At 41.6% G+C, this 22,722-nt stretch overlaps 1 protein-coding gene across 4 annotated transcripts in view; it reads right to left on the reverse strand.

Moving 5' to 3' along the window:
- ARHGEF3 (Rho guanine nucleotide exchange factor 3) overlaps window positions 1-22,722 on the reverse strand; it is a 305,003-nt gene that overhangs the window by 23,371 nt on the left and 258,910 nt on the right. For 3 of the 4 annotated variants that reach the window (XM_043587701.1, XM_043587700.1, XM_043587704.1), the window contains 3 exons: window positions 20,161-20,268; window positions 4,864-5,034; window positions 1,576-1,638 (listed from right to left, as the gene is read on the reverse strand). In XM_043587701.1, coding sequence (XP_043443636.1) covers window positions 1,576-1,638; window positions 4,864-5,034; window positions 20,161-20,268 — 342 coding nt within the window. Of the gene's footprint in view, window positions 1-1,575; window positions 1,639-4,863; window positions 5,035-20,160; window positions 20,269-21,148; window positions 21,820-22,722 lie in introns of those variants that run through there. The other variant, XM_043587703.1, reaches the window with a different exon arrangement.

Here is a 22,722-nt window from a genome sequence, read left to right on the forward strand (position 1 = left end):
AAGCAGATTTTTAAAAAGCTTTTTTATTCTAATATAGCTTACATTTAGGCAAGGGCACAAATCCTAAGTATAGAGAAGATTTGATTCATATGATGTTTTAAAAATTTACTTTATTGAAGATCCTGCAGCTTAAAAATATCTGTTTATACAAAATTAGTTACTAGCAGGTTCTTTTTCAATTAGTCCATATCTAAACTAAGTAAAGGAAGAAAGAAAAAGTGGTGGCATCCTTTATGATTGCTTTGAAGCCAAGACAGCAAAATCTCTGTTAATCCTATCACCTCTGATTAATGATAATTAAACAAGAACACACAGTTATAGGCCACTGTAATAGAGCACAAAGACTCAGATGGCACCATCCCTGCCTCCAAGGATATTTATAAAGCTCACTGGGAGATAAGAAAAACACATGGATAATTAGATATATGTTTAAAAAATAGCTCAAGATTAAAAACAGAAGAGATATCACATAGTAGCAAAAATCAATCAAATCATAACTGCCTCGAGGGTGAGAGAATTAAAGCTGGAGTATTCAGAGCAGATTTAAGATGAGCTGTCTGAATGGAGAAGGAAGCAGTAAATACTGGTGAAGAATGAACTGAGATTTGAGCTAGTTCCCGGAGGACAGCTGGATGCGGATGGTTGAAAGGAGAGGAAGGCTCTGCAGGAAGGTAGAAACGCCACAAGCAAAAGGAAGGCAGTGAAACACCCTTAAGGTGCTTAGCCTTGGTCTTGACACAGGAAGGGGGAGCAAGATGTCTCTCAGAGTTAAACGCCTTCTCTGTCATCTCTGTCTTCCTCCTCCTCCAGCCCCACCTAAAACTCAGTTTCTTGGCTGTGTCCAAGCAAAGCGTGGATGGCCATCTCCCAGGAATGCTACAGAGGACACTTTATATCAGCAGGAATCTGGACTAAGGACACATAAGAGAAGGGAGGCATCTTTCCAACCCTTAATTCTTTAAAGAGGCTGGGAATATTAGATGAGGGAATCTGGATTTCAGCCTTCATGGGGGTCACTGAAATGGAAAGATTTTGGGAAAGCTTTGTTGTCAAGACTATACAGGTTACAAGGCACAGGTTTCCTCTCCCCTCCGGCACACAATGTAACTAAAACACACGTTTCTATATAAAAGACCCTAGCTTATATGATAGCATGCAATTGTCTCACTTTACCACTTTCTCTACTTAAGAGATTCAAACGACCTTATTTCTAAGACACAGTTCCAGTTTCAGACATCCACACCCTCTCTTCCATGGGTAAGGAGGCCCCACATGAGAGACAACGAAATATATGTAGAGCCAGGCCTCTGTGAACACTTTCTGATTAAACTCAAGTATTACTTGAGGTGCCTTAGAGACATGCACAGGAGAACCCTGACAGATACCAGGTCCAGAGAACCTTCTTGTTTTGAGCCATTTCCCCCCTACTTGGTTGGTTCAGTTTCTTCTCAATTGTTGATGGCCTGTCTTAGTCACAAAAAAGAGTTCTCATACGGCACAATCTTAGAAATGTGAAATTACCTAGAAGAAGAAAAAAAAGGAGGTGGCCCAAATTACCACTGGATTCATATTTACCTTTTTTGCCAATTTCAAGTCCTCTATCAAGTCTTCTTCTCCTTGGGAAAGCTCAAAGATTGCCTATAAGCAAAGAAAAAACACATCCACTGAACATTCCACTTATGAGACCAAATTCAAACAGCACTGGTTCTGTTGCCCAAAGCCCCAAACCTACCAACTTCTTAAGTATTTTTAAAGGATTCTTTAAATTAACCTGTAGCAAATGCATCTAGTAGCTAAAACCTATAAAGGACAATTTTTGCAAAACTTCTGCATAATGTGCTTACCTGTTTGTGGGAGAAAGAGGTTTCACATATGTTTCTAACCCAGGAAGTCATCTTTCATGTTACAGAACTCGGGTGCCGCAGAGCAAGAGGGAATTATTTTAGGTAAAATAATGACAGTTGGATTCTGCATCTCTCGTGTGCGCAGCAGCCATCATAAATGATTTCGGGGTCTGTTCTCAGTGATGGACATGGAAGTATTATGAACTGGGCCATCACAATTTGTCTTTGCTCTACTCAACAGAAGGTGAATCTCAGGAGAAAGCTTTATTCTTATCAGCCACTTGTCTTGAGGCTGGAATTGTAGGAAGAATCCAATATTTTATCCCTCTAAATGTCTGGTGGAGTTAATTCATTCTAAATTACTTTTCAGCCCTACACAGTACAATAAATACAATTCTAGGAGCCAGTTGTGTGTAAGAGTGTGTAAATGGACCGTTTCTAATTTGGCTCTGCTAAGCCATCATAATTGAAGAACTATAATGCGTAGAATACTTTTTCACTCATCTGGGAGTCTAAACTGTTGGCAAACATTAATTGTTGAAGGGTGATATGTTTAGTCCTTTAATAGGAGTGACGGTTTGGGGACTACTACATTTCTTTCAGACTAAAGGGAAGAAGTGAGCAGGCTTGGAGAGTGCCCTCCATCTCTGGGGCTGGTGGACTATAAGACGAGTTTGTTCTCAGGTAAAGCAGGTGGAGGCAGAATACTGTACTAGAGGCCAGTGCATGGTGGCCCCTCCTGAGGCCCAGTAAAGCCTCCATATCATGCCCTCCTGGCACTCTATCTTGTTAACCTTTTACTTTGAAATAATTATGGACTCACAGGAGAAATTGTAAAAATAGTGTAGAGAGGTCCTGTGCACGTATTACTCTGCTTCCCCCAGTGGTGGCATCTTCCGTAATTACAGAGCATTACCAAGACCAGGAAATGGATTGGCATAATGCAGTTAACTAGACTTTATCTGGACCTTCCTCAGATTTCCTTATACATCTGTTTTACTAGAGCTCACTTCCACAGGCCTGACTGTCTGACTTCCAAATGTGGCCTCCAGGAGAGGAAAACCCCAGAACCCCATACTGAGAAACACCACATTCAGATGTTTGCTGTGGGGCAGCACACTGTCACCATGAAGACCATGGGCTTTGGAGTAGGACAGGACCTGGGTTCAAATCACAGCTCTGTAACGCTGTAGATGGGTGAATTTATATTCACTGTGCCTTAATAATCTGATCTGCAGAATCAGTCCCTCCTTCCTTCCTTCCCTCTATCAGATCGTACAAATTACATATTTATACTATTGACACTTGGGAAAACACAAAAAAGTTACAAAACTTTTGTGTTACAAAACACAAAAGCAGAAAATTTTAATGTACCCGTAATACCATCTTTAACCATCATTAAGATTTTGCCATGTTTCTTCACAGGTTTTTTTCAGTGCATGTATTATTTTTAAATGCCTGTTTTTAAGTGTGCTTTCACCTAGCATCTCATTTTATTTATTTTAATGTCTATTTGTTTTTTGAGAGAGAGACCAAGCGTGAGCAGGGGAAGGGCAGAGAGAGAGGGAGACACAGAATCCGAAGCAGGCTCCAGGCTCCGAGCTGCCAGCACAGAGCCTGATGTGGGGCTCAAACCCACAAACCATGAGATCATGACCTGAGCTGAAGTTGGATGCTTAACTGACTGAGCCACCCAGGCACCCCTTAAATGCTTTATTATTTCTTTTGACTAGATAATACATTAACATAATTCAAATTTGGGGCGCCTGCGTGGCTCAGTCGGTTAAGTGTCCAACTTCGGCTCAGGTCATGATCTCATGGTTGGTGAGTTCGAGCCCCGCGTTGGGCTCTGTGCTGACAGCTCGGAGCCTGGAACCTACTTCGGATTCTGTCTCCCTCTCTCTTTGCCCCTCCCCTGCTTGTACTCTGTCTCTCTCAAAAGTAAATAAACATTAAAAAAAAAAACACAACATAGTTCCAATTTTATAGTGTACATATGGGTAGGTGGTGAAAACTTTCCTTCTAACCTCCTTCCAGCCACCCAGCTCCCTCCCAGGAAGCAACAATGTTATTAGTTCCTTGTGTGTCCTTCCAGAAATATTTTATGATTCTACAAGCAAATATATGCACGTACACACGTACATTTATTTTTCCTTTCTTTTACATAAATGGTAAAAGAACATAACACACCCTACTTTGTGCCTTGCCTTATCCACTTAGCCATCCGTACATGCGCATCAGCACTTCTTGTGTTTCTGCAGCTACGTAGTCTTCCATGTACAGAGACATATTATTTAGCCTGTCCCTGGCAATAGATGTTCAGGCTCCTTCTAGCACTATTATAAACATTACTGTGATGAATATGCTTACATATATATCTTTTCATCTGTGTACAAGTGTGTCTGGCAGATAGATTCCTAGAAAAGAATGGCTGAGTCCAAAACCTAGAAAGTTTTCAAGTATTCCTTTTGTCAATGTCAGGTTTTCCACAGAAATAGATGTTCCAAGGGTTTCACTAGATGATGCACATTTAAAGTGTTTTGGCACAGCCTGGCACCTGACAAGCTTCCTATAAAGGGCAATATTACCACAGTCATTTAGGGCCATTGGTACCAAATATTCACATGTAATGAAATTAACTGCCTTCCATAGAAAAGTTTTCCACAAAACAGAATCAAAGTTTTATCAATCAAATATCTTAAAATATTCTAGAAGTTGCTATCAAAATATACCTACAGTGATTAACTTTGTGAGCTCCAGGATCCTAAACAGACACTTCCTAATTCATTTTCTTTGTAAATTCAGGTTTTTGCATCAGTTTCTTTTTAAAGCAGGAACCACCCACCCAGCTGGGTGCTGGTTTCTTAGTTCCTTACAAGGTTTGACACCCCCATTTGTCCTCCTACAAATGCAAGGAAGAATTGATTCGGAGCCTGTGGTGTAGATAGACCCAGTTTGGCTCTCGCCTATAGTGCATTTTGTTCCAGACACAGGGCCAGCTCCTGGGTCCCAAGCCTACCTCCTGACGTTTGATTTCCTTGGACGGAAGCATCTGATTGACGCACACATCGAAGGTCTCACTCCACAGCTTGCTATCTCTCCGCTTCGTGCTTGAGGGGGCGGCATTTCTGGACCAGGGTCGGGGGGTGAGGATGTCAGGACGGCTCTCACTGCGGAAGCTAATGGAACGCTAAACAATGAGAAAAACAAACTGTCATGGGGGCAGTGGCAGGACTAGGGTGGATCGTTTGAGCAGCTTCCTGTCACTGACAGAACATAAATCAGATGTTTGCAAGAAAGAAAGGACAATGCCACAAGGCCTTTTGGGAAGTGGGGCATTTTCTTGAGCCTACGTGCTAAGGGAAATTGGGCAAAGGGGCTGCCTTCACACATGTGCTGGGAGTATCCGTTCTGTGAGACCTGGACACAGCAAAGAGATATGCACGGAGGCAGCTCTCAGGGGAGCCACGGGCTCCTCTTTTTTTCCAGGAGACAGCCCCTCTTCAGAAGAACAAGGGTTAACAGTAGTGGATGTCCTTTACATCTGGCCAGTATTCCTATTCTTCTCTTCCATCTAGGAACAGAAGCCTGCTATCCTTGGGTATTGGGTCTGGTGTGCAGTTAGGGTGGGATCCCCCAGACCTGACCAGTCAGAGTACTCCTCCACCCCGGTTCAGGGAGCAGCACCTGATTCCCTGAAATCTGCTAAGTGGTACATGGGAGAAAGAGTGGAAGGGCCTTTATTCCTTTGGTATTGTGAACTTAAGAGATAACATAAGCAGGAATTTCTTGCCACAACTCTCTCTATTCACGTGGTTAAGTCTGTTTGCTGTTGTGGAGGATAAAGGGACACACAGAATGAAGGAAAGAGAGAGAGAGAGAGAGAGACTGATGGAGGGAGGGCACAAGCTTTACCCACACTGTTTAAACCTCTGGATCCCAGTGTGCATGAACCCATTAAGGGTCACTTTTATTTATTTATTTATTTATTAATTAATTATTTTTTTTTTTAAGGGTCACTTTTAGATTAAGGGGCTAATACATTCCCCCTTCTGTTTACATTAATCTCAGTTGGGATTCTGTCAACTTGAAAAGTACCAACAAATATACATAATAAATACTATCTTGAGAGCAAATGATGCCTGCCCTGACATACTTTATTTTCCAAAGAGGTTCTAGTAGACTTCAGGGTGTTCTAACTACCCAAAGTTCAGGCTTGTGGCTGAAACATGCTGTCAGAGTGCCTTCTCATGACAAATACAAATGATTAAGAAGAAAGCTAAGTGCACCATCTTCAGCCTTCATCCTAGAAGATTTCAACACACTTAAACTTTGCCAAAGCAATGAGGTGTTTCTGCACTCAAAACCACGTTCTCAATTAGCAAGGCAAGGCTGTGGCCACATGTCTATGGCCTTCAGTGAGAAGTTCCTCAGTTTGGCATAGAAAGCCTCTTGTAATCTAACCACATTCTATATATCTAGATTCACCTCCTGCCACTCACCCGTGAGTCCTCTATTCTCCAGCCCTACTGGGCAATCTGCCATTTCCTAAATGAATCATGTTCTGCCATCCCTCTGTACATCCTTCAAACAGTCTTCTTTTCTGAGAATGTTTTTCTTCCATTTACTAGCTGGCTAACTCCTAAGTGTCCTCAGGATATAACTCAAACTCTTCCCTTAAGAAAGCCTTTACCAATGTTGTCCCACTCTTTCCCAGGGCAATCTGGGCATATCTCTGACACAGCAATGATCACATTTTGTTATACTTCCCGGTCACCTGCTCTGACCTAAAAACTTCCTGAGGGCAAGAACTGATTTTGATTGTGGCATATATGCTGTCATCACTAAGATATTCTAGCTTCCAAATATTTTGAGATTCAACAATAAAATTTAAGAAAGTAAATTTTATGAGAGCTATTCAACGTAAGGGTATTGTTAAATAAGTTATAATTCATCTGCTTGACAGTATATTATCTAGCCAATTAGACAGTTCTGAGATAATTTTAACAGCTAAAAATCCCTTCTATGTAAGTTAAAATCAGAACTAAAATCTTTACATGAATACTGTTTGTAATTATGAAAAAAAGCACAAGAGCTAAGATATAAAAGGAACACCACAGAATTCTTTTTTTTTTTTTTTGCCTGATGACATTATAGGTGATTTTTATTCTAGTTTATAAATTTTTTTTTGTAATTCAAGAAAAAAATGAATAAATGAAAAATGTAAAAAGAAACTTCTAAGGGGCTTCAAGGTATTACCACAACCTTTTAGAAGCAGGAAACTAGCTGTTTGCAAGTAGCAACATGAGTTCCTCAGGCTGGCACAGGCATCCATCAGCCCCTGGGCTCATTAGTGAGCTCATGATCACTGGACCAGCCCTATGCTGGTCAAGAAAGGACTTGCACCAAATACGCAGTTCACTAAAGGTATCTTGCAAATCCTTGTGATCTCTTGAAAACAGGCCCTTATAAACAGTGACCAGACTAATGCTTGCAGATCCTCACTACTCAGAATCAATTAGCCACAGGCAGGGAAAGGTCAAAACAAGCAAAGTGAGTCATCAGGTTACTCACTGATCTTTTCGCTTCTGATTATAGCTGGGGTAGGAATTAAAGAGCAGAAAGAGAGGAAAACACAAAAATAAGATTCAAAATGAAAGACATTTTCCACTTTCACTTGAATCAACCGCCCACCTTGTAACAGTTTCAACCCCTGACCCAACTTCAAATTCCCCCTCCCCACTGCCAGTTTGCAAGGAACTTACACTAACTTTAAATTTTCATACATTAGAGAAGTATATAAATTAAGTACAAATCCCCTCATTTTCCCAAGTCTACTTTCTGGAAGTAACTGCTACTAAGTTTGTTCTAGATCTTTCCAAACCTCTTAAATGTATTTGCCAACAATCACAAAAAACCAGAATGTTTTCTCTTTTTACTCAACAATATGTCTCTCCATGTTAGTATATAAGACTCATTATTAAAAAAAAAATAATTTAGGGGGGTGAAAATCACATAACACAAATTAGCCATTTTTGTGAACAATTCAGTGGTCTTTAGTACATTCACAATGCTGTACAAACACCACCTCCATGTAGTTCCAAAACATTTCCATCATTCCAAAATCACTCTTTTTAATGGGTGCAGAGTTAGTATCCCATGGTCCAGATGGACCACATGGATTTAATCAACTGCCAACCGATGGACATTAAAATCGTTTCCAGTGTCTGGCTATTACAAAAAGTGCTTCAGTGAACATCAGTGCTGCTATTTTTGTAAAGCAAATTCCTGAAGTAGAATTCCTTGGTTTAAGAAATATCAACGTTTTAACATTTGATATGCACTGTCAAATTGACCTCTAAACAGCCTGTTTCAATTTTATTGTCCCCAGAAAGGTATATGAATTACCTTTTTCCGTACTCTTATCAACAGGATATTATTATCAATCTAATAGAGAAAACAACCACAGTTGATGCTTACACAACATGGGTTTGAACTTTGAGGGTCCACTTACACGATTTTTTTTGATAAATACAGTCCAGTCCTGTAAATGTATTTTTTCTCTTATTATTTTAATAACATTTTCTTTCCTAGCTTACTTTATTGTAAGAATATAGTATAGAATACATATAACATACGAAATATGTGCTAATTGGCTTTTAGGTCATTGGTAAGGCTTCCAGTCAACAGTGGGCTATAAAGTAGTTAAGTTTTAAGGGATCAAAAGTTATATATGGATTTTCAACTCTCTGTGGAATGTGGGAGATATTGGTGTCCCTAACCCCTGCATTGTTCAAGGGTCAACTGTATACCTTAACTTCAGTTTCATGTTTTGAATGTAAGACTGAGCACATTTTCACATATTTCTTGAAAAATTTCCTAGAGAGTTGGAGATTTTCTTCCTTTGCAGTTTGGGGGGAAAAGATAGAGGTGAGCTGTATTACTTGAGCTCTAGTGTTAAGAATTCTTTGTTTTGTGTTTCCTCAGTGATTGCTGGGCTTAGGAACAAAGGGGGAAGAGACTGGGCAAAATTCACATATATCACTCTTTCTGTGCCTGCCCATGTTTAACAATTCTTATGAATTCTCTCCCATCCTCACAACCACCCAAAAGGTGGAGGTTTATTCCCATTTTACTGATGAGGAAACTGAGGCTCAAAGGGGCTAAGGTACTTGTTCAGGAAGGATTCAAAACCAGGATCTACCTCAGTCCACAACCTGAGCTCTTTCTACCTTGAGGGCTGTGTACCTGCTACTTACATGCAAATCATGCATTGTGGGGAGGTTTCAATGATATGGGCCCTGGCCTTCTAAGATTTTAAATCTAGTTAAGGAGAGGGAATGCATTTACTCACTTTTAGGAATAATTACTGAGTGACTCTTTGACCAATCAAACTTCAGATACACACCTTTAGTCAGGCTGGATTAAAAGAAACATTTTGATATTTTTAACTCCATTTAGGGGGAGGATGTTGAAAAGAAGAATCCCAAAGAAGCAATAAAGAGTGCTGGTCAGGTGTGTGGTCAGCAGCTGGCCAGCCCACAGCCAACTAGGCCCAAGCCATGGGTGGGTGGTCAAGACCACGCACCATGACCTGCACCTCTATCAGTCCTCAGTACAACTGGGCACAATTAGAGGAGAGGATTGGAGCTGGGGGAGGAACATGTGACTACACAGGAGAAAAGTCCCAAAGAAGAGGATGCCTCTTGAAAGAGGAAAACAGCCATGTCCCTTCTAGTGACTTTCCCCCTCCTCCTGCTTTACTTTTCTCTATTTTCACCATGTGCTGTGCCCTGGTTTGTTTCAGACATGTCTGTTTCCTCCCATTTTAGGTAATCTCCTTGAAGGCAAGGATATCTATCTATTCTGTTCATTGATGGACTTTTCAGCAACTGGCACGCACATGGTAGGATCTCAACAATTTTGCTTACTGAACAAATGGCATGTTTGTATGTGCTGGGCACAGTGAGGGCAGCTTTAGAGCCTTGTATAGCCAACAAGTAAGGATTGCTACTCCTGTTTTACAGATGAAGAAACCAGAGGCTCAGAAAGGGTAACACTTCCCTGAAGGTCATACAGCTAATGAATGATGCTCTAGAATTTATACCCAGGTCAGTGGTGAACTCAGAATGACTATACAGGTCTGGTCTATTTGAGCCCCCTTGTCCCCGCCCATGCCCCTGCCACCAATTTTAACCAATATCCTATCCTCTTCCCCTAAGGTAAGTTTCAGAGTGTGGTGGGGTGCATGTGCCCAAATAAATGACTTTCAGGCTACTGACAGGGATTGTAAACCTCACCACCAGTTACATTTTGGACCAGAAAATTCTTTGTTGTGAGGGGTTGTCCTGTATCTTGCAGGATGTTTAGCAATATCCTATCTGTAACCCTTAGATGCCAGAAGTGCACTCACCCCAATTGTGACAATCAAAACACCTTCACTGCTGAATGTCCCTGGGAGTGAAAAACACCAGTCCATGGTGACTAGGAGACCCAGAATTGGGATGGATAGCATAAAAACAGAAACACATACATAGATTCTTCTGGGACTGGGAAATGAAAAAAAATGTTCCAGGACAAGTAACAATTTCCACGAGGGAATCCAGCTTAGCAAACCAGTCAAAAACCTAAAGCTCATAATTACTGGCAGCTAAGATAACAATAGCCATTAGAAGCACAGATAATGCAGATTTAGGAAATGGGTGCTCATGTTTATGCCTGAGCTGGGTATGTGGAAAAGATGCTACGGGTGCAATGGGGACTGTCTGTCAGGTGGGAAAAGAGGGACCCTTTACATGTGTCAGAGGAAATGTAAACTCAGCAGGTGAGGCATGATGGAACAGATTTGATTTGTTACTGTCGCCTGTTCAGCAGGGTGCTCCCTCGCCCTTTTCCAAAAACAGAAGGTCTCTATAGCTAAAGATAACATGCTCCAATAAAGAGAGTTCAAGCTAGGGAAATTCTCTGTATTTGGCACTGATATTTTGTAGCAGATGGTTTTTATTACCAAACATTGGAGGTTAGGGTGGGACTGTCAGAGGAAAACAGGTTTGTATGTTGCTACTACAATGTACAGTAGTTATGGATGGGATCCGAAAATGTTCTTGAAGAGCATCCTGGAGGAGTCTCTCATTTAAGGCTTTATTAGAGCAATTAACTTAAATTGAGAAATAAAACTTCTCAGTTCTGGGGCTTCCATTACTTTTGAGCCTCACGCTAGTCTTGGGAGAGGCAACTGGACAGATTCTTGCATTTTTGCCCTTTTTAATAGATGAGAAATCTGAGTGCCAGGGGATTTAGTGACTGGGCCCAAGGTAAGTGTTGGAATAGGAACAGAGTCTAGTCTTTTGACTATAAAACATGGCTTTATGTTAAGAACACAGGCTTTGGAGTAAAATAGACATGGCTTCAAGTCAACTTAAGAGCTGAGGGACCTTGAGAAAGTTAATCTCTCTGGATCACAGTTTCCTTATCTGTAAAAGGGCATAGTAATGAGTACCTCACAAAGTTGCAATGAGGATTAGGTAAGATGAAATACGTCAAGGGCTTAGCCAAGCACCTGGTAGGTGGGCAGTAGGCAATGGATGTTATCTATCACTGTTATTATACCATTGGCTGCACTGCCACCATTAGTACTGGTTTAAGTGTTTTCACTCATTAGCAAACATCAGACACATCTTTGAATTACTTGGACCAAATGGCTCCTTGGGGGACCTCCATTAGGATGACTGATAGGAGGAGAAAAGCAGCACAGTGTTGCCTATAAAAGCAAAAGATATGGAATCATCCTAAAGTGATCAATGGGGAATAATTAAATAAATTACAATGCAACCATAAAATGGAATATTATATATTTGTTAAAAACATTCTTTTAAGAAAGGCTTAGTGATAATGGGAAAGTCTCACATGTAGAGTTAAGTAAGAAAAGGAAGATCTCTATTTAAAAAAACAACATGTTAATAGATGTTGCCCCTAAATGGTGGGCTATGGATCGTTTAAATTTTCATCTCCATACTTCTCTACATTTATTTTTGAGGTTTTCAATAAGAGATATGAACTAAGAAAAAACAAAATCAGTAAACAAATGTGCAAGACCATGAACACGGAGTTCGAAGTGGTGCTATAAACATAAAATCATATTTGGATTTGGTTTAGATTAATGCACGTTGAAAACGTGATAAGAAGGCACCCAATCAACTCACAATAAAAAAAATATATTGAACCCCATAGACTCAGTGCAAGAAGTCACTCTGTAGCTGAGAGAGATTCCAAGTAGAATTAATGAAAAGTTGGAGAAAATATTCGGTTCAGGTGTGGCGAAAATATTGTACAATTTTCTCAGTGCAAACTAAAAATTAGGAAGCCTTCCAGAGACTTGGGGCAGCAGTTCAACCTCTTCATTAGACACCATAAAACAGCTTTTGCACAATAATGTTAATGATACAATATTCCACAAGCTGAAATGGAAATGATGACTCTCCCTGCCACATAGACAAACAAACAGTAAGTAGCAACACTGAGGTGTGATGTCCCAGACCAAAAGTCTGGCCATTATTTTTAGATCCTGGCAAACTACAGGCTTTATTATGACCAGCTGACTTTTTTTTTTTTTAATTTTTTTTTCAACGTTTATTTATTTTTGGGACAGAGAGACAGAGCATGAACGGGGGAGGGGCAGAGAGAGAGGGAGACACAGAATCAGAAACAGGCTCCAGGCTCTGAGCCATCAGCCCAGAGCCCGACTCGAACTCACGGGCCGCGATATCGTGACCTGGCTGAAGTCGGACGCTTAACCGACTGCGCCACCCAGGCGCCCCCTTGACCAAGCTGACTTTTTACCGAAGCTGACTACATGAGAGCCACTGGGAAAACCGTACAGGATCCCGGAGACAGCACTTACACGCCGTGTTACTTAGAACACATTTCTCAACCTTCAGGTTCCTCCCCTATGAGTGGTGGTAAATCCCACCTTGCATCATTATGGAAAAGGTGAAATGAAGCCACGAATGTAAAGTACTTTGCACAGAACCTGTCTCATTGTAAATACTCAACTACTGGAAGTTGTTATTGCTAAATAAAAAATGACAAGCTTTAGATTACAATAGTCAACTAGGATAGTGGTCTAACTATCACTCCAGGAACAGTAAAGACCAACAGGAGTAAGGAGCTCCTGTTGATGTGGAATACCGTCATTTCTTAGCATCCAGACTGCAAGGCAGTGTGATTTCTGGTTGCTTCCTCCAACACACACACACACACACACACACACACACACACACACACACCCCAAGCTTGTTTCCATATCTGCTAAATAACTTAGGACGAAAGACTTTTTGTCAATTAAAGAAAGCGTATGACCTTGGACCAAGAGGTCTTTGGAGAGGAAAATGATGGTTTTGAATACATGGAATTAAGCACATGTATTGGGGTACTCTACTTCTTTCTCATAGTTAGATGGCACCACTCTTCTCCCACTCCTTCCTCAAACCTGAAATGCCCTCCTTCCTTTCTCCCTCTCAGCTCTGAGTCATTCCAGGCCCAACACAAATCCTTGCACCCTTTCCAGGCAGACTTCCTTTACCTGCCCCCCTCTCTTCCCAACCTGTCCATTACTAGTTCTCTCTCTAGTATATTTTATCACACAAGGTTTTAAAATCTTACCCATTTTTATCTGGTTGCAAAGATAATATACAATTATTTAAAGAATTCATGCACGATAGAGATACATAACGTAACAAATAAAACTCAATAGACCCAGACTGCTTATTCATTCTCTACTGATTTCTAATTCTTATGTAAAAGGAGAAAAAGGAGAACATAAGACAGAAAACAAAGGAAATGTCAACATCTCTTATACTTGCATTCCTGAGAGATAACCACTATAAGAATTTGATGATGTTCCTAGCTTTTTTCTAACCATACATTATTGTGGGTGTGTATTATTAGTTGGGATACAATGGTTTGGAATTTCCTTTTTTATAACTTGCTGATGTATCTTAGACAACTGTAACCAGTAGATTTTATCCTTCTCAAGAGCCCTGTCTCCTTTTGCATACTGATGACCTCCCCCAACAAGTCTAGAGCATAATAAACAACACAGTAGAGATAATGAATGATGGAGAACACTAATATATCCCATTTTCTGCTGCGTCTGGGTGAAATAAAATACTTTTCAGATCTAAGGGCCAGGGAATGTGGTTACCAAAAACCCTTCCTAAGCCACAACAATCCTCCCTGAGGGGATAGAAGTGGGAGAGGGGCTGATATTCTATTGTGAAATAGCCCAGTTATTATATAACATTACTACATGAGCACCCACTGCCACCTCCTGGAGAGCCCCAAGGAAAAGCAATGGCCAACTATTCTAGTAATAAATGCAGTGATAATAGTAACTGCTAATTTCTGAGCACACCCTAAGTAACGTGTAGTGCTAGGCATACAAAGAAAAGTAAGAGACAAACTTGGTCTGCATGGAAAGCCATGGGACCCCTGGGAAGGGCCATCTTGTGAAGATGTCATAGAAAAATAGAAAAACTGACAAAAGAGAGGGACAAATGTGACTATGAGTCTAGAACCAGGATGCACAGAGGAGTAATTCCACCCAAGACAGGTATACATCAGGAAGAGAGGCCTTACTCCAGTGATATCAGATGCCCTGACTTCACATTTTTTTTTTTTTTACCAGAATTCCACTTTGGGGAATATTATATAAGGAAAGGAAGAAATAGAGACACATATAAGATTTGTGATCCGGATGTTTAAAGCAGTGCCATCTATGATGGTAGAAAAATGGAAACAACTTAAATGTTCAACAGAGGAGTAAATCAACACCTGGTATATCTTTTTGATGAAATACTGTATGAATTCATTAAGAATTGAGTCTGAAAAATATTTAATGACACGAAAATGTATTTTCATACTGTAAGGTTATTTTATACTGTTAAGACGAAAACATGTTAGAAAATAGTATATACAGTATGATTATTATTTTGTTTTTTTAAAAAAACACGTGCAGGTATATAGTAAAAGACTGTCTGAGTGTGTGCCAGAATGTTAATATAAGTTTTTTTTAGTGATGGGTAGATGGGATTATAAGTGAACTTTACTCCCTTTTCTGTGTTTCTCTGTATTTTTCAATTTAAAAAAGATGTTATATAATCAGAAAAGAAAGCACAATTAGAAGGTACTTTAAAAGAAATAGGACAAAAGCCCTCAAAAGACATTCAATACAGGTTATTTGATAATTTAAAAATATTCACAGCCTAAATATCCATTAATAGGAGAATGGCTATGTAAAACAAGACACATCAAGACACTGGAATAATATATACTTGGCCCATTAAGATCACATTTTCCAAGCATAACTGTGATATATTACTTCCCCGAAGCCATAACAAAATTCTGATCCAGCTAAATGACAAAGAGGGGGATGCAAATAAAAGAGATGGAAGAAAGAGATTCTGCAGGCAAAATGCAAAAACAAAACAAAACAAAACAAAACAAAACAAAAAAAGAAAAAAAAAGACATAACTTAAGACCAGAAGTATTAGAAGAAATCAAGATAGTTATTGAACTTTAATGAAAGGTACAATTCCCCCAAGAGGCTGTAACAATGATGAAGAGGAAACCTTTCTACCCCTATCTGTATAGCTTGGAACTATGTTAGGCCAAGACCCATAGAAACCCTAGAGAAACCGACCATGCACAGTCCCCCACAGAAGAGTTCAATCCAAGAGTGAACAGATCACACAAAGATAATGCTGGGTACACTGTGACTAACAACAAATGAGGCTCAGGGTATGTAAGGTATGTGAATATACCTAGAATAACACTGGAAGGAAATTATTAAAATATTAACAGGGGCTGTTTGGAGTGGAATCTTTTCTCTTTCCCCTTTTTTGTATTTTTCCACAATGAGCATATACTCTTATAATGGAAAAGAAATGAAGCTCATGTTCAGAGAGAACGTAGGTCTCAACCACAGCGTTGTGAACACAGCATTCCACAACACGCACTGGACCCAGCTCAAATGCGTCTAGCAGCTGTGTGGAGCCGGGGGCAAGCACGGCTCAGCCACCCGCCCCCGCCTGCCTGAGCAGCGCTCACTGTCCTCACTAAGCAGGAGGGGCGCACGCAGGCCCCTTTAGCGCTGGGCTGGCATGTTCTTCCCCAGCAGACCAGCAAGGAGATTTTTAGGCCAAGAGGGATGCAGACATCTGTGCTCTAGTCTATCAGCAGCAGTAACTTCCCAGTCAGACACAGACGGAAGGCCAGGCAGACGGCTGTCCCTCTTCAACCTCCACAAACGCTGTCTTTGTGTTGAGGCCCGAGCCCCCCGTCCATCTGGGGCACAGGGGAGGCAAGAGAGAACAAGTCCTGCAGTGTCTTGTCGAACTGTTGCTGCCAGAGCCACTCACATTTGTGGTCGGGGTTTTAACCTTTTTGGAAAAGGGTGCCAGCCCCGGGCTGTCCTGATATCCTTCTGGGCTAACCTGTGGTCTCCCGGGGAGCCAGAGGAAGGACTGCCAAGTGTTCCATTATTGATGAAAGGATTGTGTTTGGGTGTTCTGCCCTAAGTCATCTCTTCTCCTATAATAAAAGGAACCCAACCTCAGACATAACTGGACACTAAAAGGGATATATATGTCTCTATGAGGCCAGGTGCCACGGACAAGGGATACTGTGACAGAGAACCAAGCTGCTCAGTTACAGTCTCAAGTTGTTTCTGGAAGGAGAAGAGGAATACATTAATACATGCCTGTGAGTAAGGAATGAATGCTGAGAGGTTTGGGGCAGCCCCTATGCCACTCTCCTTGCTCTCTGTTCCTCCCCTTTTAGAATGTGCATCAAGACGCCTGCACACAAAATGGAAGAGGATATGAAGTTGGCCTACTGAGTACTCCTTTGGGGCCTCCTCCCCCCCGCCTCTTCCTCTTCCCTGTTCTTCAGGCCACATTAGCACCCTATCCCAGTTTAGCTGGAGAGGGAAGCAGTAAAGTCACGGAGCAATTACTGGGATGCAAGGACTGGAAATAATTCTGCAAAACATGTACTGTATGCACCAAGGTGACCAACAGGGAGATATGTGGGGGGCAAGACAGCATTCTCTATGCTTTGCAGATCGTCTTGTAAACATGGCTGTCTAACTCTGCTCACAGACTCAGGGGCATATTTCTATTCACTGACCCCTCCCCGCTCCAAGGACACACTCACAACAGAAGGACAATGCTCAAGTTCTCTCTGTGTCCGTGTGCGTAATCACTGTGAATAACAGTTCTGCTTCTGCCAGGTTGTTTCTGTCCCATAAATGGAGCCTGGAGCTAGCTATTTATCATGATATTTGAAAAAAGTAAATTAAAAAATTATTTTGCCAAAAAAATTCTTTGAGGTTTTAGGAACCAATTTCCACATGTCAGATTCCTCCCTCAGGTCTGGCTTTCTCATCCTTGTTTGGCCTCAGTGTGTTGGATTTCAGACATGGCTTGATTTCTTTCTGTCCCAGTTCTCTAGGTCAATGCAAATTTTCAAGGTGATCAGATATTTCCTGAAGTGTTCCCTGTGTAGTATCCATGTAGGACAGAGGTGGGAGAAGAGGAATAAAGGTTTCCCGGGAAGCCAAAGGAAAGATTTTGAAAGTATGACAATAGCGGATCTTATAGCAACATGCAGTCAGGCCTGGGCTGTGGTGGGAGGCATAGACCAAACTATATTCTAGATAGGAGCACAAACATGGAGTCTATAGGCCAGGCAAAGTGATGCTAGTGAATCAAGGGGTTGGTGTTGGAAGGATAATTGGGAGATGTGGGGACATCTGTAGGTAACAGTTGGCTAGCTACCCAGGTCTAGCTCATTATTGCCATGTGGCAACACAGGACCAGCACTGCCAAGCCTTTCAATTCTTTAAAAGAAGCCAGAACTCCAAATTCTTATATGGATTGTTTGGATTCTTATAAGTTAGCTGTAAACACTATACAGCCAAACAAAACACAACTTGAGGGACAAATATGGCCATAAATCTACTAGAAGGAACTCTGTCCAGGACGTAACCAACATGAGGGCAGGATGTAGAGCTTTGTGCTTGATGAGGGCCCACTCAATGCTTACAGCATGAGTGAGGACCTTCCCAGGGAAGAGGTTTGACTGTCCAAGGGGGGCCAATGGGAAGAGATGGCTGGCAACATGGAGGTCTCGTAATCAAGGGAGGAAATAATTAGAGAGCGAACTTGAGCCCCAGCCACCTGGATGGAAAGGAAAGGGTGAAATGGCAGTAGACAGACTAAAGAATTTTCAAAAAGCAGAACTCAGCGAAAGACCAGATGTGCAGGACTAGGGCGGTGATGAATCTTCCAGGGGAAGCCTGTGATGAACTTGGCCAGAGGGCTCAGGGACTGGTCATGGGGGAGAGAAGGTAAACACATTTTTCTTCACTAGCTTCAAAGCCCTTCATCTGGCTCCCCTAGATGACCTTATTTTTTTTTCTTCTCTATTCTCCCACAAAGGGGATCAGGGGATAACCAAGGGCCCAGAGGCCCAAGCACCGAGAGAAACAGAGACAAACCTATAGCTAATTAGGTGATAAGGCATTCATTCAGGAGAAACTGAGGAGAGCTAACAGGGGCATGGATAGGGCAGGAAATAAGCGCTGAATAAGGACAGCATCCACAGGGAAATGGCAAGAACAGCTTGGGCTATGCAGAATCATGACACGTTGGCTGAACGGTGCAGAAGCAATGGCAGGAAGGGGTGAGGGAGACCTAAAACAGTTCTTGAATCGTAGATTTTCACAACATAGGATATGCCTTGGGTTCTGGTCCACAATTTTCTTAATAACTTGGAAAGCCAAGATAAAAATATGGCTAAGCAAAAGTATTTAGGACAAGTAAGAAATGGCAGACTCAAGACTACTCAGCTAAGCAAGGTAAGCCTTTTCATGGCATGACTTTTGTTGGTTTCAGTCTGCAAAAGGATTTTTATGATTATCAGATTTGGTCCTAGGCCTTAGAAAATCTCAGTTTTCACTTTAAAAGATAAACTTTATTGGGAGTTTAAGAACAACTATAGCCACTTGTTTACCAAAGAATCATTATAGTAGCTAATGTCTACTACTTAGCCAAGTAATTAGTAAATTAGTGATTGCTACCAAAGGGCTTAGTATAGTTTTGTTAGCAAAATAGCCCTTTAAATGCACTGTCTTATAAATACTAGGGACTTTAATTTTTTTTAATGTTTATTTTTTATTTTACTTTTTGAGAGAGAGAGAGAAAGAGAGAGAGAGCAAGAGCATGTGTGTGAGCAGGGGAGGGGCAGAGAGAGAGAGGGAAACAGAATTGGAAGCAGGCTCCAGGCTGTGAGCTGTCAGCACAGAACCCAACGCAGGGCTTGAACTCACAAACCATGAGACCATGACCTGAGCCAAAGTTGTATGCTTAACCAACTGAGCCACCTAGGTGTCCCTAAATACCAAGGACTTTAAGTGTACTATCTTATAAATATTTACAATGACTCTATTCTAAAGAAGCTGGTGGCATCATCTCCAATTTACCCATTAGGAATAAAAGCAAGACCTAGAGATGTTATGTCACCTGCCCAAGGTAACAAAGTCTCTGAGTGACAGAGCCACGGTCAGAACTGAGGTACTGTGCTAAGCCTCCAGGGCCTTTGTGCTAAGCATGGAATCAGCAAACATTTTCCGCACAGGGGCCAGATGGTAAATATTTTGGGCCTTGTGTGCAATATGGTCCCTGCCACAACTCCCCGACTGTGCCATTGCAATGCAAAAGCAACTATAGACAATACATAAATATTTAGGCATGTCTGTTTTCCAATAAATCTACTTACGGACACTGAATTTGAATTTCATATGATTTTCTAGTGTCATGTAATATTATTCCTCTTTTGACTTTCGCTCCAGTCATTTTAAAAGGAAAAACTATTCTTAGCTTGTGCACCATAAGAAAACAGGGAGTGGGCTGAATTTTTCTCCCCAGGCTATAGTCTAAGCACTAGGCTCTCCTACCCTCCAGCTCAGGTCTAGTTTTCTTAGAGATTTTAGGACAAAACCTGTGAGTGTGCATATGGATGGGGTACAGGACTTGGAGGAAAGACCTGACTCCTCAAGTCAGCCCTCAAAGGACTCCATCTGACCCCAGTTTACAATTTGAAAACAAATCTTTCTTCCTTTTAAGTTCCCTTACTTGCTCCCTTCTGTTGAAATAAGCACTGATTCAGATCTAAGGGGAGGTTCTGGGTAGGACAGGAATGTCCCCTTCTGCGCAAATGGTTTTCTGCAAACACAAGCCCACTGTGTCCCTCTTACCTGCAGGGTTTGGCTGAAGCGTTTTAACGGTGTGGCCTTCACGGGTGGGATGAGGTTTGCTAGCGATGTGACTCTGGAAAGGGGTTTGACCCGTTTATTACTAGGCTCCTACAGGGTTAAAAAAAAAAAAAGAAAGGAAAATGTCAAGGTTAATTACAGACGACATAACTCCACCACACACTCCTGTCCCAATCCACGCTGGCTGCACACAGTCTGTGGAATGTAAACAGTGTCCCATCTCTCTCCAGCTGTGTGGAGGTGACCTGGCTCAGGAGCCAGGAAAGGGGAAATGGCAGGGGGACATCAACAAAAGCGGCCTCTGAGCAGACAGCAAATGGACAGGGTCTGCCCCTTACTCCTCACACCCAGTATCTGACAGCTTTTTAATTCAGAAGCTTCCACTCAGAATCATTTCCCCCAATGCTTCCTGTAGAGAAAAGCTGCCTCAAATTTCCCATCTAATGACCTTGTCAGGCAGTTGTATTTTGATGCTTCTGGTTTCATCTTTTTAAAAACGTTTTTCCTACCTTGCCTGAAGCCGCTCTCCAAATTTCTTTTATGCAATGGCTTTTCTAAAGCACAAGGAATGTTTGATTTTTTAGTTCACTAAATTAAAAAAAAATTTTTTAAGGAATTTCTTCTATTACTAGGCCTTTTAAAAAGCATCTTTGTACCTACAGTATATTTGAAATGCACATATGAATACTTATAAAAACAACCAGCAAAAGAAAATGTACAGAGAGAAAACTGCATCATGGGCATCGGTTTTTATAATTCATATAGTCACAAGTTTTGAAAATCACCTCCACATAAAACATGCAAAATAAAACTTGCAAATCTGCAAAGTTACCCCAAACCAAGCAGATGGGTGAGAGGGAGCCTACCCATTTCAGTGACTTTGCAGATGAGAATTACATAAAAACGACAAGCTGTGAGAAAGAAGGACACGACAGACAAAACATTTTACAAAGACAAAGAGAACAGTTACCCTTGCCTTCCTAAGCTCCATCTGACCTGCAGTAGATGCCGGACAGCACATGAAGACACCAAATTTTGATGGAAAAAGCCAAACTTGCCAATTGTTGTAGCGAACCTCAACCATTTCCAGAGGGAGCCTCAAGATGCTCATCTTTCTTTTTCAGCCATTGCTTTCAAAGTTTCGAGGGTTAAACCAGAACTTCAGATTCTCCAGGGCATCCCTGCAGGGTGTTTTGAACATAGTAGGTGCTTGGAAAAATCTTGCCTGAATTTGGAATTTTGCCGAGAAACTCTCATGTCATTTTGTGCCTTTGCTGATCTCAGGTATCAGAAGCCCCCTTGGAAATAGACCCAACCTTTTGGGCATTTAAGTAGAAAAATAATTAAAAGACCAAAGAAAAAAAAAGTGCAAAATAGTTCCACGATGCTGCCAGGATTCACTTCATTATTTCTCGAAGCAGTGAAATACTTTTCCAAGACAGAGAATGAATCAGGGCTGCCGGGGACCTCTCCAGCTTTCTGGCATGCTAAGCTGAACAGACAGTAGGAAACTCTCTGAACACTGGGAAGGCTCAGTTCCAAAATGCAAAGGATGAATCTCTCAATATGAGGGAATCACGTTTACTATTGTTTAAGGGCTGAAGAAAAAGATCCAATAGCCCTTCTGCTTCCAGGTGACAGTGTCCTTCAGGATGCTTCCTGTCCAGGGCCTGGCTTCTGAGCATCTGTGCCCAGAGGATTTTTAAAATATTTTTTACGTCACAGCTGCATCATCAGCAAAGTAAATCCACACACACACACACACACACACACACACACACACACACACACACCCTCTTGAGCATCCCCTGAATTTCTCTATAAAAACTCCTGCTTCGGGCTGGAAATGCCGGAGTTGTGATATCACCACCTTTGGTGGCACAAACTGCATTGCAGCAAACGAGGAGGTGAGGGATTTCACAGGGCAGCAGGACTTGGTCTCAGATGATCCTGCAGGCACCTCTGAGCCTGGAGACTCATCGCCAGATTTTTAATGGCTAAAGGTGCTGGATCACAGATTCTGTATCAGAATGGGAAAGCTGAAGGGCAAACGCCAATTGGGTTCTCCCGCTTTAAAAAGGGGCAGGGAGCATTGCACGCTTGGCGGGATGGGGGAAGGTTCAGTTCTGTTCCCCTTGCTGTATCATCTTTTCTAAGGTTTTGCTGACTTTGCTGTCCATTTCATATGACCCAGTCGATGGGCGTTTCCTACGCAGTTAGGAGATACATGCACACTGCAAATGCCAGCCACTCTGCAGGCTGTATGCCGCGCTGCTACATGAGATTGTAATTAAAACTCCTTTCCTAAGGCATTAGCCATTTGGAAGTAAATATCAGGCTCCTCTCTGGCAATCTGACATTCCTGAGTAACGAACAATTGAACCAGAAACTGTTGCTGCCTGATTTAGGGCTCTGATGTAGCAAAGCAGGCAGGTACAATTTTAAAACCAGAACATTTGCAGGTTATTGGATCTATTGAGGAGGCTTTATGCCTGACCCACATGAGCAAAGTATGAATTATGGTTTCTCCTTGAGGGCTTCAGT

Source organism: Prionailurus bengalensis, chromosome A2 (genome assembly GCF_016509475.1).
Source record: "Prionailurus bengalensis isolate Pbe53 chromosome A2, Fcat_Pben_1.1_paternal_pri, whole genome shotgun sequence".
Classification (NCBI taxonomy): domain Eukaryota; kingdom Metazoa; phylum Chordata; class Mammalia; order Carnivora; family Felidae; genus Prionailurus; species Prionailurus bengalensis.